The following is a 17,912-nucleotide window of genomic DNA, read 5'->3' as shown; positions in this document are numbered from 1 at the left end:
TCCAACATTCTAGTTTACTTCCTACCTTCTTATGATGTTTCTCCCTTTATCCTAAAATACAACAATTCTGTTAGTACGCCGGTTGTATTAGAAAGCTCTGTTTTGGTTTCCCTGCCTGGGTTTATCATATCCTTGTTCCCTCAACTCATAGTATAAATAGCCTGTTCCTTACTAGGTGTTGTATATAATGGTAGAAAGACCAACCATGACTTGCATTGTTATCTTTTCGATTGCTTTCTTGCTGAGTTTTCATTTGACTATTGCTCAACCTCAGACTGATTTGCAAACTTACCTTGTTCACGTAAATAAGCCGGATGTGCAAGCAGTGGCTAATTCAGCTAATCTGGAAAGCTATTATAATTCCTTTTTAACCGGTAGCCATTGCTGGTTTAGAGGAGCCATCGCGAATTATTCACTCATATCATCATGTGGCCATTGGCTTTGCAGCAAGATTGTCAGCTGAGGAGGTAAAAGAAATGGAAAAAAAAGATGGTTTTCTGATGGCAAGGCTTGAGAAGATTTTGGCTTCGCATACAACACATACTCCAAAATTCTTGGGGTTGTATCAAAATATGGGGTTTTACCAAAATATGGAAAGAGTCAAATTATGGTAAGGGTGTGATCATTGGGCTTCTAGACACTGGGATTAATCCAGGCCATCCATCTTTTAGTGATTATAATATGACACCTCCACCGGCAGCAAATGTGAATTCACAGGGAACATAACGTGTAACAAAAAGCTCATCGGTGCGAGGAATTTTGTGGGAAGTTCAACTAATTCACCATTTGAAGAAGGTGGCCATGGCACCCTTACATCAAGCGTAGCTGCTGGAAATTTTGTTGATGATGCAAATGTGTTTGGCAATGCCAATGGCACAGCAGCCGGCATGGCCCCTCTTGCTCACATTGCCATGTACAAGGTGTGTTGGGACTCTGGTTGTTCGGATGTTGACACATTGGCTGCAATCGATGCTGCAATTGACGATGGTGTTGATGTGCTTTCTCTCTCCGTTGGTGGATATACTGCTCCCTTTTATGATGATGGTATGGCCATTGGTGCTTTTGCTGCAATCCAAAAGGGTATTTTCATGAGCGCTTCTGCTGGTAACGATGGTCCACTTAGTACTACATTATCAAATGTAGCCCCTTGGATTCTCACAGTTGGCGCAAGCACCCATGATAGGAAGATGGTGGCAACAGTTGTGCTAGGGAATGGACAAGAATATGATGGTGAATCAATTTTTCACCCCACGGACTTCCCTCATAATACCTTATTGCCCTTGGTATACCCTGGCTTGTTAAATCAAGAGGCCGCACTATGTTCATCCGGATCATTGAATAGCACTGATGTCAAAGGCAAGGTTGTCGTGTGTAACAAAAGTGGTGGTCATGTAGCCAGACTTGAGAAAGGGCAGACAGTAAAGGATGCTGGTGGGGCCGCCATGGTTCTTGTCAATCTAGAGATTGATGGAGATGGCACGTTAGCTTACATTGATGTCCTTGCTACGACAAATGTGGGTTATAGTGCCAGAGAAATGATTAAAACCTACATAAACTCAACCTCAACGCCTTTAGCAAGAATCAGTTTCAAAGGTACTAGCATAGGTTTTAAGAGTGCACCATCTGTAGCATCGTTTTCTTCTCGGGGCCCCAGCTTGATAAGTCCAGGAATAGTCAAACCAGATATTATCGGTCCTGGAGTGAACATCCTTGCAGCAACGCACGTTTCAGCGGAGAACAAAACTGGCACCGATTTGGCATTTGACATTGTCTCAGGTACCTCAATATCCTGTCCTCACCTTAGTGGCATTGTGGCTTTGCTTAAAAGTGCACACCCTGATTGGTCACCAGCTACTATTAAATCCGCAATAATGACTACAGCTGATCATTCAACCTCGAAGGTCAACCCATCCCTGATCAGAAGAAAATGCCTGCTGATATCTTCTCGTTTGGTGCCGGTCATGTAAATCCATCAAGAGCAAGTGATCCAGGTCTTATTTATGACATCCAACCGCAGAATTATATCCAATATCTATGCGGTCTTGGCTATACATAGAAACAGATTGGGTTCATTGTGCAACAAACTGTCAAGTGCTCGCTACAATCAAGCATACCTGAGGCAGAACTAAACTATCCATCTTTCTCTATTATACTTGGACCACAGACACAAAATTATACAAGAACAGTTACAAATGTTGGCGATGCAAGCTCAACTTACGTTGTCAACATCACTCAAATTGAAGGAGTCCATATAGTTGTCGAGCCAACCACGCTTGTTTTCACCAAGGTGAACCAACAGGCAACTTATTCAGTTTCCTTTACCCAAATAGGTAGCATCACCGGCCGTTTTGTTCAAGGAGCTATATCATGGATCTCTAAGAAGTATGTTGTTAGAAGCCCAATCTCTGTTAAATTGGAGTAAGGGGATATCTTACTCTAAAATTGTAACCACATCAAACCAAACAACATACGCTTCTACTGTTACAGCCTTACAGGAGTAAAATTTATACATAGCATTTACTCATATTTTACTACACTATATAAGTAGACACTAAAATGTCAAATTACTTAGTCCATTTTCTGTTCTGTTATCAAGAACCTCCCTTTTCCTCATAAAAGTATGCTTTTTTGGTTCGGTGTGCTGTTCAGCTCTAACTAAAAACCCAAGTAAATTTTTCTTTTTTCCATGTTAAAGAAGCTCGTTTTCTGATAATTACTACACGTCTACACCTAGTGGACTTTCCAATTGATTTATTCCTACGTTAATTTTAATCAGTTGTTATAATATTATTTTCATCATATTTGTGGTCAAAGGATGTTTCCATGTTGGTTCTCTTACTTCGTGATTTTAAATAACAATAATTCTGTCCTTTTCAATTTTATAGCATATAATTTTTTGTCATCGTAAGTGGATCAGATGTAAGATCGTTCAGTAAAGTCTAAAAAAGCTCTTTAGAAAATCAATGAAAGAAATAACTTAACATGTACTTTGGTAAGGGTACACTCTTCCTTCCTTTGCCCTATACAAAATCTGTTTCTTGGCTAAGTTTGTTATATTAATCATCTAAATTTCATTAGCTATGCCATGATGAACCGACAAAAGATTTGAGATGCGGTCAAAATTCTAAAAATTATGGTCCATAACATGAACCAAAACATCAGATAGCTCTACGTAATCAAGAACATCATCTATATCTATAAGAAAGTATTATATTATATACAATCATATCACCCGTTGACAACGAATTACGTCAAGATTTCTCTCATTACATATCATACCTGCCTAAATAAATTTAGTTGTCCAAACTTCGGATTATCCATAATAATTTTACATTGAACAAAATCAAGTCATTCATCTTGTACTTTCTTTAGAACTTTCAATTACTCATTTCACATATACTCCCTCCGTTTTAATTTATGTAAACTTTTTCGGAGTACGAGGATCAAACTTTATACCTTTCAAGTTTGTACAAAGTACTATAAATCGTGACAATTTATAATTCAAATAATTTCGAAAAAATGTACGGAAAACATGGTCAAAGATCCACCTCAATAGTAATTTTACATTGAACAAATATATATAACATTATCTACATTGTTTTAACAAATTCATCTTTACACGTCCCTGTCATAAATAAAAGATGTATTTTCACTACTTTACACTTATCTCTTTTCAATAAATTACACTCTAATCAATATTTATTATTTTCAAGAACACTTAATATTAAGAGTAAAATGGAATTTTTTTAATTAATTCTATTTTGGTTTTATAAATTGACAAGTACTCCCTCCGTTCACTTTTACTTATCCACTTTTGACTTTTCACATTGTTTAAGAAATAATAAATGAAGTGCATAATTTACCAATGTATCCATATTAATTGGTACATATTTTTATTGGATTTGAAGAATGCTTTGAAGTGAGTAATTAATACTATAGGTCAAACAGGAAAAATAAACTTGCCTTATCTTGATATGTTAAAAGTGACAAGTAAAAGTGAAAATCTATTTTTTGGAATACTGAACAAGTAAAAGTGAACAGAGAGAGTAATTTAGAACATATATTTTTAATAATGTGGACAAGTAATGTTCAAATACTAATACTCCCTCCGTTCACTCTTACTTGTCCAATATTTCAAAAATAGATTTTCACTTTTACTTATCACTTTTAGCATATCAAGATAAGACAATTTATTTTTTTCTATTTTATCCATAGTATTAAAAAAATCATTTTTGAAATTTAACAAAAATATGCACTAATTAATATAGATATATTAGTAAATTATACATTTTATTTATTATTTTTTAAATAGTGTAAAAAGTCTAAAGTGGATATGTAAAAGTGAATGGAGGGAGTGCATCAAAATAAAGACCTCAAAAAAAAGGAATTATAATCTTAAATCGAAAGCTAGACATTAAGAGCACCATTTGGATGGACTTAAAATAAGCGATTTATAAGGGAAACGAACATAAAGTAAAAAAAAATAAGTTGGGGTAGGCTAACTTATTTTTTTTAAAAACATAAGTTGTTTTCGAGCTTATAAGTGATATAGATAAACTAAGTCAAATTGGCCCAATTATTTTTTGGGCTTATTTTATATTGTAAAATGACTTTAAGGTGGCATATTAAAAATAACTTATAAGTCAATCCAAACGGGCTCTAAATTTTGTCTACTTTCAAAGGGCAATTCGCAGTTGTCTTTAAATTTTGCCCCTCATAATACTCTTTAAATTTTGCCCTTCGTATTTGTGGTCTTTAAGTTTTGCCCTTAGCTTGGATACCCGTTTTGGGTTCGAACCCCGCTCAAGCATAAAATAAAGAAATAATTTCGCATGAGTTCGGCTCCCAACTAACTTAAGGAAAAACTAAAGTTATGCGGAGGGCATAACTTTTCACTCAAGACATAGTTTAGTTATGCCTTATGGAGCAAAACTTTTCCTTAAAACTATGCCCGAGATAATAGTCAAAATATTTGACCAAAATCACCTAACCTTTGCGTTGGACCTATTACCCCCTGGATAATTTTTTTTCGGTATTAAAATGCTGTGGACAAGAGAGCGTTTTCAATAAAAAAAGCATTGTGTTTTAAAATGCCAATGACCGTACCACATAGATGCCACATAGATAAATTTAAATTTATTATTTTCAAAATAATACTCATTATAAATTTAGAGCTAGGATAGTGATTATTCTTATAATATTTTTCCCAAGAATAAAAAAAAAATGAAAAAAAAAACGAAAATTTGAAAATCTAATCTTGTTAAAGAAAATTTGAAAGTTGCTTGTTTGGAGTTGCTACTTGTTGCTTGGTTGGAGTTGTTTAAGCACTAATTCTTTGATTTAGGGAGAAAACTAAACTCCATTGTTAGGAATTTGAAGAAAGCTATGAAGAACACCATGGGTTTCTTTAAATTCTTGATTGTTTGATCAAATTAATGGATGAAATTTGTTCTACTTGGTGTTAGGAAGCTTCCTTTCACATTTGAATTTTTTTCCCAAATCAAATTCAAAAAAAAAAAAATCGAAAAAAAAAACCGAAAATACTTGAAAATCTAATCTTGTTAAAGAAAATCTGATTGAAAGTTGCTTGTTTGGAGTTGCTACTTGTTGCTTGGTTGGAGTTGTTTAAGCTAAGCACTAATTTTTGAATTTGGGAAAAATTAATAATTTGAAGATATGAAGAACACTAAGTGGGTTTCTTTTAAATTCTTAATTTTGATCAAATTAATGGATGAACTTTGTTCTACTTGCTATTAGGAAGCTTTCTTTCACATTTGGGTTTTTTTGGATCAAATTTGAGGAAGTTGGTGTGATTTTTTTTTTTTCAACTCCTAATGAAGATGATGATGATGATGATGTTGATGAAGATGAAGGAGAATTGGGTATGGGTTTTTGGATCCTCATACTGAAAATGGAGTGTGGAAAATTGAGAGATTTTTTTTTTTTTTGAAGAAGAGAGTAAATGGATGGAGGAAGGGGGAAATTAATAAAAAATAATGTGGCACGTGGGCCGGGCGCGTGTGGACAAGCACTAAATAATTTGGGGTTGTCATATTGGAAAAATATTGAAAAAAATTGTCCAAGGGGGTAATAGGACCTTCGGTGTGTAGTTGGCATTTTGGTCAAACGTTGGGGATTTTGACTATTATCTCACTATGCCTTATGGGGCGTTTTAATTAAGGCATAACCAAAAGTATGCCTTAACTAAAAGTGTGCCTTGAAAAGTTTAAAAAAAAAAAAAAATGTCTCAAGGCAAAGTCTAGGGGCATAATTTAGTTTTGCCTTGGGGCAAAAACTTTTCCTTAAGAATTATGCCTTGTAAATGGGGCGGACTTTTAATTAAGGCATAAAAGTGCCTTAACTAAAAGTTAAAAAAAAAAAAAAAAAATGTCTCAAGGCAAAGTACGCCTCCCTCTGAGATAATTTTAAGGAAAAACTAAGTTATGCCTAGGGGGCATACATATATTTTTTAAAAATTTTTCTTAAGACAAGTAATGTAACCAAAAGTCAAATACTAATACGACACACCCCTTTCCGTTCCTATTACCTCCCTAAACTTATTTAAAACGGAATAATTACCCCCTAAAAGTGATGCCCACTCTCGTATAGGAGAGTGACATTTTAAAATTTATTTTCTTCTTTTTTTTTAATTTTTTTTTCACACGTGTCAATTTTTTTTAAAATAAAAATAAAAACTGAATTTTCATTAAAAATAAATGAGTTTTAAAACACTTTTTTTTTTTTAATTTGAAAATTTGATTTTTTTAAACCCATTTTAAAAAAAAAAAAAACTAAAAACATGGATTAAAAAGCTGAATTTTCTTTTAAAAAAAGGATTTTTAAAACCCTTTTTAAAAAAAAAAAATTGAAAATTTGTTTTTTTTTAAACCCGTTTTTGAAAAAGAAAAAAAAAACTGAAAAATGATTTTTTTTTTTAAATATGGAAAAATGGATTTGTTAAAAATCTTGACAAGATCTCCTTCTTTAATTGGAAACTTGATTATTTTTTTCAAATGTCTTAAAAAATCTTGATTTTCATGATTTCATTTTCTTAGGACACTTTTATTTTTCAAATAAAATCCGGAAAAGTGCTTTTCTTGCCAAAATGTGAAAAAACCGAATTTTTATAAAATTTTGATAATATTTTCTTAACATGTGGAAAACCCTTTTTTAAAACTAAATGTGGATAGATTTATTTTCATTTTATTTTTAAGAAAAAAAAAATTAAGTTTTCCCCTTTTTTATTTTTCACTAAATAACACACGCTTTTGCCACATCAAGCGTTTAGGGGGTAATTATTCCGTTTTAAATAAGTTTAGGGGGGTAATAGGGCCCGGGGAAAGGTAAGTGTGTCGTAAAATGGATAGTTCGGGGGGTAATGGTGCCTTATCCCCATGCCTTAACTAAAGTGTGCCTTTAAAAGTTTAAAAAAAAAAAAAAAAAAAATGTCCAAGGCAAAGTCAAAAAAAAAAACTAAAGGAATTATAATAATTTAGTTTTGCCTTAAAAATTTTTCCTTGAGCCCAAACTATGCGTTATGGGGTATCTTTTAATTAAAGCTTAACTAAAAGTGAAAAGTTTAAAAAAAAAAAAAAAAAAAAATGTCTCATTAAATTTTGTTTTCTACTTTCAAAATTTTAAAGGAAAGTAAAAAACGCGTATGGAAAGAAAGAAGGGCAATCCGTGCAAAAAATTGACTTTCAAACAAAGGAAAGTAGCGTATGGAATGAAAGAGAGAAAGAAAAAAACAAAAAGTGTGTGTATTCCCGAGATTTGGGGGGACTAAATTTTCTCTTTCTTTTTGTCTGACCTTGCAACACACACACACACACACACCTAAAACTAAAAGTAAAACACAGTCCACAAAATACTCAGTTTTGTAGCCCTAAATTCAAAAATTAAATTTCCCTCACATACATACATACGCGTCTGCTCTGCCATCCTCACATTAAATTTCCTCATTAATGTCAAATACCTAGCTAGGCTACACTTTTTAAGTTATGCAAGTGTAAATATTACTCGGAACTAAATTCAATTGGACGAAAAATATAGTGATTGAAAAAAAATAAAAAATGGGGGGCTACAGTGTCGATTCTTCAAAATCCTCAGCTGAATCTAACTTCAGAAAACTTGATGATGTGTTCTTGCAGGTCAAATTCACTAGATTATATTTGTGGTTAATTTTATTGTTCTCGTTTTTCGGCTGTCAGTGTGTTTTATGTTGATAAAGGACGTGTATATTTCAGACACAAACAAGAATATGGCTTGGGGAAGTTTTGAACATGAGGTTGGATGAACACCTACATATTTCTGATTTGCTTGCCGATGGGGATCTTCTGTAAGCTTTTCCCTCTTAATTTTATTTGAGGAAGAAATTTTCATTTTTTTTTTTTGCTTTCTAAATAGAGGTTTTCCAACTGTTTAGGTATTTCATTATAGAAGAATGATAGATTTCAGTACACCCTCTGTAACTAATAAGGGGTCGTTTGGTAGGAGCTATTAGAGAAAATAATACACCTTATTCAGTAGTACTATTTATTTGATACAACAAGCTAAACAGTCGATAAAAAATAGCATAACTAATCTTAGTATTACTAATACACCCTATTCAGTACTATTATGATACACCTACCAAATGACCCCTTATTGTTCTAGTTCTTGCACTTTGACACTGTTACATTTTCCTTTTCCACTTTTTTTTTAGCTTAATTTGATGTTTGCTTGTGTATCCATTTTGGCTCATCAATGCTGTGTTTAATAAGGGAGAAGCTTAATTGCATTTAGTGGGCATAAACTAACTAACAAACACGTTGATTATGGAGACTTTGTATTCCTTTTGCGCCTACTTTTGTTATATATTTTCTTGTTTTGGAATCAAAACTGAAACTTCTTTCAAGCTTTTTTAAGCTACCAATATAGAAATAAAAAATCAATCTTTTAATTCTCCAATATGGCATTAAAATCACGTCTGTACACTTGGAAGAGTGTGTATTCTTGATGTTCTATCAAGCCTAGCCTACTATCTATACTAATGGTTATTTTTCCTTATCTCAAAAGCCCAAATGACACAAAGTAAACCCTTTTAAGTTCCTAAAGTTCTCCTTGTTGCGTTGAAACATTCTCTTGCTTCCTAAATCCTTCAACTACCAATATTAGGAAACTACAAGGGGGACATTAGCATTTATTTATTCATTTTACCCGAAGGAGGGGCTGCGTTTCCACCATTTTGTATGCCTCTGGAAATTGAGATTCTAAGTGGTGTAGAGATGGGTTAATCAACCCTTAGACCTGTACTAGCCCTTGCTCCTTGTGGTCTACCGGCCGTTGTATTACTTCACCTAAAAATCAATGGTTTTTTTTTTTTTGATAAGGTATGGTTCTTAGTGTATGGAAACTTAGGATCCCTCGAAGCTGCAATGATGCAGCAAAGATTCATGACTTACTTCCAAAGTAGTTGGATTCAATCCTTCATCTAATTTCCGTTCTATTTTTAGACCCGTTACTGGTTCTTAAATTAGGAATTCTCTAAATCTCACATTTATCCTTACACTAGTATAGAAATCTCAATCAAACTAAAGAACTACTAACTACTCCAGGTCTAATTTTAAGTGCCCAACAATGATTGAATCTTAATTCCGGTTTGTTGGTATTGCCTATATAGATATTTTACTTTGATTGTGTTAATGATCTTAATCAAGTCTGCATAAACTAAAAAAGATCGTATGTCTTTTGGAACAACTTCTGTCAATGAACTTTTTGGTCTACTCACCACTTTTAACACCTCCAATGACCATCATGTCACATATATGGATTGGTACATTTGAAAACTTCTGTAGGACATGACCAAACCTTTTCAAACTGCTTTCTCTTATTTTGTCCGCTGCTTTGACCTATTGTTGGATGTACATTCTGATCTTTTCTAATCTGGAGTATAAGACCACTTTATAGTCTGAAAAATGTTATAGTTTACCAGATTATCAGGGGGATGTGGCCTTGTATTTTGACATTTGAAAGAGATAACCTGTGTAGGTTTGAAGTCTCCAAAGTAATATGGAATATGCTATTGGCAAAGTGCGGAGAGCTAATACATTTGAAGTATGAACCACTTGGTTCGCGAAGATGCAGTGGGAGATATATGCCTTACTCTAATGTTGACTCATTTTTGAAGGTAAGTTCTTCTGATTTGGCTCTATTTCGACAGCAAAATAACGATACTGCTATTAACCCTTAATGAGACCGACAAAAGGGGATAGCCTTGTAATCCCTAGTTTTGGCAGATCTGCAAAATACTGGGATTAAATGGTATTGATCTCTTCTCCCCATCAGATGTCGTTGAGAAAAAGAACATTCGGAAAGTTTGCATTTGCTTAAGGGCTCTCTCAAATAAGGCCCGTTCCAAACAATTGAAGGTAAAAATCTTCTCGCAGACACTGTTCACTTCCTTCTGAAGAATTTCTGCTTCTTTTGTTCTCTGGATTGCTATAGAACTCTTGTTCTTCCTTTACTTCTGCTATAAACCTGTCTGTATCCCTTAGGTTCCTGACTTCGACTTGGTGACCTATACGGTAGTCATGCCAAAAAATATGGTGGGTGGCATTCGAAGAAGCTTGGAGACTTCACAGAGCAGCCTTTCAAGTTCTTCTGGTTATTACTCATATAAAGAAAGAAGATCAAAACTTACGGAGGTATGGTTAAATGCGCCCACCATTAGTAGGAAATATTACACTATTTTCTTTCTCCTTATAATAAAAATGTTTACGCTCTTATCTTAGAGATGCTAATAATGTATCCTTCTGTATGCTATAGAGAAATAAAATCACAGGTTCTGAAGCAAACTATGATTCAGAGTCTGACGAGGCTGAGAGCAAGTTTGTGGGAGAAGAATCTTGTTGCTCATCTATGAATCAGCTTGAAGATGATAATGCCGCAGATTCAGATGCAGACAATTCTTTTGGCGAATATTCAGCTGCTAGCAAGAATGGAAGAGAGAAAATTAGTGTACTCTCATGTCCCCGTGACCACCATAGAACTTCTAGAGGAAATGGAGGGAAATATATTATTGCCAACGATAGGATACACTTTGATTATAATGACCTTAATGTGGAAAATGATGAGTCAGTTGTTGGAGATTCTATGTATGATAACGAAATGGAAGATAGTTGTATTTCTAACTACTTATCATTCTCAGATTCAGTTATTGGTGGAACTGATGGTAGTATGCCTGTATTGCGGGAAGGTGAAGAAAATATTTTGAACTTTTTTATGGCAATTGAGTCTTCTAGTGAAGGGAATGGACATCAGAATAAATTTTCTGATAATGAAGATGCAGAAGTTTCATCAACCACTAGCATGAGCTCTGTACTATGTCGGGTGCATGCTTTGGATTTTGATGACCAATTTGATGCAGATGAATGTTTAACGCAAGAAACATCTGGTGCCTTGCTGGAAAATGAGCCTGATAGTCAGCATAAGGATTCATCTGCAAGTCATAAAGCATGGAATGTTGCAAGTAATGAAGTCATTTTTCATGATACTAAAGAACCTTCTGTAGTAAAGCCTAGAATTTCTGCCAGTCTCAATGAGCTCACATATTCATGTTCAGATGAATTGCTATCTGCTTCCGCACAGCCTCGTACAGATAAATTTGTTTCGTCGCACAGAAATAACTCAAATTACTTTGATCCAGCTGAAGATATGGAGGCTGCAAGAAGTAAAGATAACGTTTGTCTTGATACTGCATGTAGAAATAGTGTGTCTTTAGTTGACATAAGTGAAGGATGTGATGTGAAATTTGTTTCTGAGGTAGTCAGTAGTTCATGTGAACCATCCGTGACTTTGGATGGTGTTAACATGGATCGGAGTTCTGTTATTTCTTGTGAACATATTGAAAAGGGGCAACCCTGTTCCTGCTCTGTCTACGGTTCAGGTGATGCTAGTGAAGTGTGTGAACCAACACTTCCAGTAGATGATGTAAGTATTCTTCATTGTGAATCTTCTTGAACTCCCAACTCACTTTTCTTTAAAATTCACCTTTCAATCACATGGGCATTTTTCCTTTTATTTTTTGTTAAATAGGGTGACAGAACGCATAAAGTTTCATATGTGTTGGAACAAAATGCTTCAGAGGGAAGTCAAGAAACGGATGCTGGTAAATTAAAAGACAAACATCGACAGAGGCCATTGCTGAAAACAGTTGCTAGAGGCACTGCACTTGTTGGTGTATTGTATCTGTTGCTGCATTTCAGGTTTGTATTTCACACACTCTTGAACTTTCCTCTATTTCATTTGTTTTTCCTTTCCTCCGTTTGATTAGCAATTTATCCCATATTTGGTCACCATAAATCTTGTGCCATTTACATAACAGTCGTAGGAGAAACAAACAGGAAAGCAGTGAAGCCGACAATAGACGAACTCAAAGTAAGAAGTTACGTGGCAGAGATTTCTCATATGGGAATGGACAAAATGGGCGTCAAGTAGATAAAGTTTATCCTTCTGAAAAACTCAAGTTCAAGAATTAGATTCATCATCTGTGAGACTTGTAAGAAGCACGACTGTTTTTCATATGTTAGTTAAAGCCTATGTCATTTTATTTTACAATAGAATAAGCATGAGATTTAGTTCATACGTTAGTAGCACGGTGAATGGTAAATTATTTAGGTTTTTCTATGCTGTTAAAAGGTTTTTCTATGCCGTTAAAAGAAGATAAAAAAAAAAGGAAATAGCTATTTCCATTAGTTATATGTAATGTTAAAGGAATTAATGGCTTCAATATATGTAGAGATGGGAAACCAGAGCATGTAATGATAGAAAACCAGCATCGTGTACTCATTCGTTAATTACTGATTTTCTCTATACAGCAGGTACAGTACTATTTATTTACTATATATTTCGTCATTTTTTTTATATGATGTCCTTGGAGGGACTACTAGTTATTTTGTGCAGGCCATGTAAACCCGTCAAAAGCAATTGATCTCGGACTTATCTATGTTGATCCGATTGATTATTGGTGTTATCTATGTGGTTCAACTTATTGGTAAATTAGGAAGATTATGCAAGCTAGATTTAACTATTAATAAGAACACAAGTGTCCAAGAAGCATAACTTAGTAAGTCCCACCCCCCTTAATTTGTTTAACAGAGTAATAGAGATCTTAGTATTACTTTAGTATGCTTCTGTTGAGTACACTAATTTTATTACTGAATTCGTTAACCTTCATTTTCCATAAACTTCAGTTCAAGCGCTCAAATATATAAGAGGTAGGGACTTAGTAGCTCTGAACTTTCACCTTATTGGTGAAGGTTCAAATCTCACGTTGTAATCCCCTTCCCCATTTCCCCTTCCTCTACCCCTATGTAATTAAAAAAAAAAAATTAAAAAAAACATATGAGAGAACAATGACAACTATATTGGAGAAGATCGATATCTCGTTTTATAAGGACGGCACTGTGACATATGAATTGACGTTTATTATCTTTCTGGCATAATTAATTAGTAGCCAGGTGTATTTAATTTATTTGAAAATGTGGATGAAACAATAAATTATGCCATTAGCCTCATAGCTTGATTGTTTCATGTTTGAGAAAGAAAATAAATAAATTAAAGGAGCGCATTACGTATAGGATTTTATGTAACAACATACTAAAGTTAGTTCATGAATGGTTACTCCACTTTCACTTTTTAAAAGCACCAAAGTCACTAAATTATTTTGTAATGAAAAAATTTACTCAACTTTGAGTACCACCCGCGTAATTTATTACCCCTAATAGTGACATACTAGTAACAGACATTATCATCATTACTTTCTTACCAAAATTCTGTAAAAGTTTTAAAGATTTACAAATGAGAAATTCATCATCTTCCTTGTCCTTATTAGTAACCCTGGAAAGTCTTAAAGGATTTTCAATTTAGAAAGTACGGAGGGAATGATGATGATATTAATTGTTCAGTACGTCTTTTCTTGAAGTGTCCTCTCATTAGGAAAGATCAATACTCGTATTTAGCCATATTTAATCAAGAATCATATCCTATACAAAGTTAATATACTAGAGTAACAAAGTTAATCAACCAATGAAATAAATAATCCACGATCTAATGCATGACTTACTATGAATACAGGTATACAGCAATTAGAAAATGCTGCTGGACTATATTGGTGTTGAGAAATATCCAATATTCTTTTACCAATATTATATTTGCTACGTAAACACAGGAATGATCTCCTTTGACGATAATATCAATTATGGTTTCCTCATAAATCCAATATTCTGGTTTGCTTCCTATTTTCGTATGCTGTTTCTGCCATAAATAATCAAATACAACTTTATTCCTAAGCCGGCTCCCTTAGAAATTACCTATGTCTTTGTTTTCCTATATTAGTTTATCACTTTCTTTTTTCCTCTGCTCATAATATATATAGCATTGTCCTTTTAAGTCCAAATCATCCAAAATAAACCTTCTCTAAGTGTTGTATGATGATACAAAGATCAACCATGATTTGCACTTTTATCTTCTCTATTGCTTTATTGTTGAGTTTCCATTTGACGATTGCTCGACGTTCCGATTTGCAAACTTACCTTGTCAATGTAAATAAGCCAGATGCCGGAGTTCTGGCTAATTCAGCTGATCTAGAAAGCTACTACAACTCCTTTTTACCAGAAGAGTTTGCTGGCACGGACGTGCCATCACGCATTATTCACTCCTATCACCATGTGGCCGTTGGCTTTGCAGCCAAATTGTCAGCTGAGGAGGTAAAAGCAATGAAAAAGAAAGATGGTTTTGTGTCCGCGAGGGTTGAGAAGATTTTGGCTTTGCATACAACGCACACTCCAAACTTTTTGGGGTTGTACCAAAATTATGGGTTTTGGCAAGAATCAAATTACGGTGAAGGGGTGATCATTGGAGTTCTAGACACTGGGATTACTCCGGGCCATCCTTCTTTTTCTGATGATAACATGCCACCTCCACCGGCAACATGGAAAGGGAAATGCGAGTTCACAGGAAATGTGACATGTAACAAGAAGCTCATTGGTGCGAGGAATTTTGTGGGAGGCTCAAGTGATCCACCTATTGATCTGGATGGCCATGGCACACATACTTCAAGTACGGCAGCTGGTAACTTTGTCGATGATGCAAATGTGTTTGGAAATGCCAATGGAACAGCAGCCGGCATGGCGCCACTTGCTCACATTGCCATGTACAAGGTGTGTACAGAAGGTTGTTCAGATGTTGATATATTGGCTGGACTGGATGCTGCAATAGACGATGGTGTTGATGTGCTATCTCTCTCCATTGGTGGATATTCCGCTCCTTTTTATGAAGATAATATTGCCACTGGGGCTTTTGCTGCAATGCAAAAGGGTATCTTCGTGAGCGCTTCTGCTGGTAATGACGGTCCACTAAATTCTACATTATCTAATGAGGCTCCTTGGATTCTCACTGTTGGCGCTAGCACCCATGATAGGAAGATAATGGCAACAGCTTTGTTAGGAAACGGACAAGAATACGATGGTGAATCAGCTTTTCAGCCTGCAGATTTTCCTCATACTTTATTGCCCTTGGTATATCCTGGCTTGTCCGATCAAGAGGCTGCACTTTGTTCATCAGGATCACTAAATAACACCAATGTCAAAGGCAAGGTTGTCGTGTGTGACAGAGGTGGCGGTGTAGCAAGACTTGAAAAAAGCCAAACGGTAAAGGATGCGGGTGGTGCTGCCATGATTCTTGTCAATCTAGAAATTGACGGAGATGGCACATTCGCCGATCCTCACGTTATTCCCGCGACACATGTGAGTTATACTGATGGAAAAAAGATTAAAGTGTACATAAATTCAACCTCGACACCCTCGGCAGGAATCCTTTTCAAAGGCACTAGAATAGGCTTTAGGATTTCACCATCTGTATCATCTTTTTCCTCCAGGGGACCTAACTTGGCAAGTCCAGGCATAGTCAAACCGGACATTGTGGGTCCCGGAGTGAACATACTTGCTGCATGGCCCGTCTCGGTGGAGAACAAAACCAGCACTGATTTGACATTTAATATCATCTCAGGAACCTCAATGTCTTGTCCTCACCTTAGTGGCATTGCAGCTTTGCTTAAAAGTGCTCACCGTGATTGGTCGCCAGCTGCTATTAAATCCGCGATAATGACCACAGCTGATCAGTTCAACATTGAAGGTAAACCCATCCTTGATCAGAGGGATCTACCTGCTGATGTTTTTGCCATTGGTGCCGGCCATGTTAATCCATCAAAAGCAAGTGATCCAGGACTTATTTATGACATCAAAGTTGAGAACTACATCCAATATCTATGCGGTCTAGGCTACAAAGAAAAAGATATTGGGCTACTTGTGCAACACACTGTCAAGTGTTCGCTACAATCAAGTATATCTGAGGCAGAACTGAACTATCCTTCTTTCTCCATTATACTTGGACCCGAGACTCAAAATTATACAAGAACAGTTACAAACGTTGGTGATGCAAGCTCAACTTACGCAGCTAACATCACTCAAATCCAAGGAGTTGATATAGTTGTCGAGCCCGCCACACTTGTCTTCACTCAGGTGAACCAACAGGCGACATATTCAGTATCATTTACCCAAACGGATGAAATCACCGACCGTTTTGTTCAAGGAGCTATATCATGGATCTCTAACAAGTATGTTGTTAGAAGTCCAATATCTGTTAAATTGGAATAAGGGGCTACAAGGGATATAACATGTTTCGGAAGTGGACTTGTGATTGCCATTTCCCATGCACACTAGCAATCTTTATGTTTGTTTCTGTAATAATAGTAGGTTGCAGCTATTCTGGATAGCTGAAAACTACAAAAATGTTGTATTTAATGAGACTTTAAAGATTTTACTCTTTCCTAATCATCCTAAAATAATAAAATGGAGATCAAGAATTCTACAATCTTCTGATATTATGCCATCATGTTATCTGAAATATATCTAGCACATAGACCAATATCTTTAACAGTTCAAGCATGGAGAATGAATGAAAATTGATTCAACACTCAGTTAAAGGAAATTAAGAGGAACTACCAATTAATCTTTGATCATGATCAGGCAATTACTTCTGCTTATGGTCACACGAGTTATATTTTGTAATCCATATTAAAAGATTTTAGAAGCAAAAAGGAAAAATATCAGGTATAAGTGTCACAACAGATTCTTTGCTAATAGAAATCATTCAAATATTCAATAGAAATTTGAAAGATAGACAAATGAAATGATTGAACAAACGATATATAAAACCTAAAGATGAGCTGTTATATACCTTGTAGAATAATTGCTGCATGTTCATGAGTACCAAGTAGTATACACTTTGTTTTTCTGCAACTACAATGGCCAATTTTATAACATAGGCATGAAATGCGATAAAAATTGCATGTTCTGTTGCACCATTGTGGTGGAATCCTTGTTGATAGTTGAGTTTGTCAAGCAATAATCGTATAAGTTTGTTGCATTGGACCATCTCCTCCCGTGTTGGAGAAACTTTTTATGGCCATTAATGAATGAAGGGAAACTTACCAATATGTACAGTTCAACCAAAATTATTTACCAATATGGCTGAAAAATACAAAACTTATTATGTATATTATATGTATAGTATATGTGTATTATATGTATATTATACGTATAAAATATACCAAACCTATACATTTGATCATATTTTGTAAACTAAATCATCCCAAAAGACATTGACCAGTAATTTTTCTAATGAATTACTGTAATATGTATGTTACTATTTGATCTGACTAATATTTGATATAAACTCTGCCACTTAATTGCTAGTAAAACATAAAGGAATGCAAACTTTTTCTGCACTATTCAGACCAATTCTCCCTTTGTGGGGATTCCAAAGGGCAAAAAAAAAAAAAAGAGGAGAGAATAGCAACTGGAATTAATCTT

At 34.9% G+C, this 17,912-nt stretch overlaps 2 protein-coding genes and 1 pseudogene across 2 annotated transcripts; all 3 read left to right on the top strand.

Moving 5' to 3' along the window:
- The first annotated feature begins 205 nt into the window (after positions 1-205).
- LOC132043801 (subtilisin-like protease) lies at positions 206-2,463 on the top strand (annotated as a pseudogene).
- Positions 2,464-8,018: 5,555 nt separating this feature from the next.
- LOC132043776 (uncharacterized) lies at positions 8,019-12,678 on the top strand. Its single transcript, XM_059434247.1, has 8 exons — positions 8,019-8,150; positions 8,247-8,338; positions 10,030-10,168; positions 10,278-10,409; positions 10,536-10,685; positions 10,807-11,970; positions 12,076-12,245; positions 12,365-12,678. The coding sequence occupies exons 1-8, from the start codon at positions 8,073-8,075 to the stop codon at positions 12,516-12,518; spliced, it is 2,079 nt and encodes a 692-aa protein (XP_059290230.1). The 5' UTR covers positions 8,019-8,072; the 3' UTR covers positions 12,519-12,678.
- Positions 12,679-14,088: 1,410 nt separating this feature from the next.
- Positions 14,089-16,889, top strand: LOC132043795 (subtilisin-like protease). Its single transcript, XM_059434260.1, has one exon. It carries the CDS (start codon positions 14,469-14,471, stop codon positions 16,692-16,694), a length of 2,226 nt encoding a protein of 741 aa, XP_059290243.1. The 5' UTR covers positions 14,089-14,468; the 3' UTR covers positions 16,695-16,889.
- Positions 16,890-17,912: the final 1,023 nt, after the last annotated feature.

The sequence above is a fragment of the Lycium ferocissimum genome, unplaced genomic scaffold (genome assembly GCF_029784015.1).
Source record: "Lycium ferocissimum isolate CSIRO_LF1 unplaced genomic scaffold, AGI_CSIRO_Lferr_CH_V1 ctg285, whole genome shotgun sequence".
NCBI classification, from domain to species: domain Eukaryota; kingdom Viridiplantae; phylum Streptophyta; class Magnoliopsida; order Solanales; family Solanaceae; genus Lycium; species Lycium ferocissimum.
The sequence above is the reverse complement of the archived record's forward strand: the minus strand, read 5'-3'. Positions and strand labels throughout refer to the sequence as shown.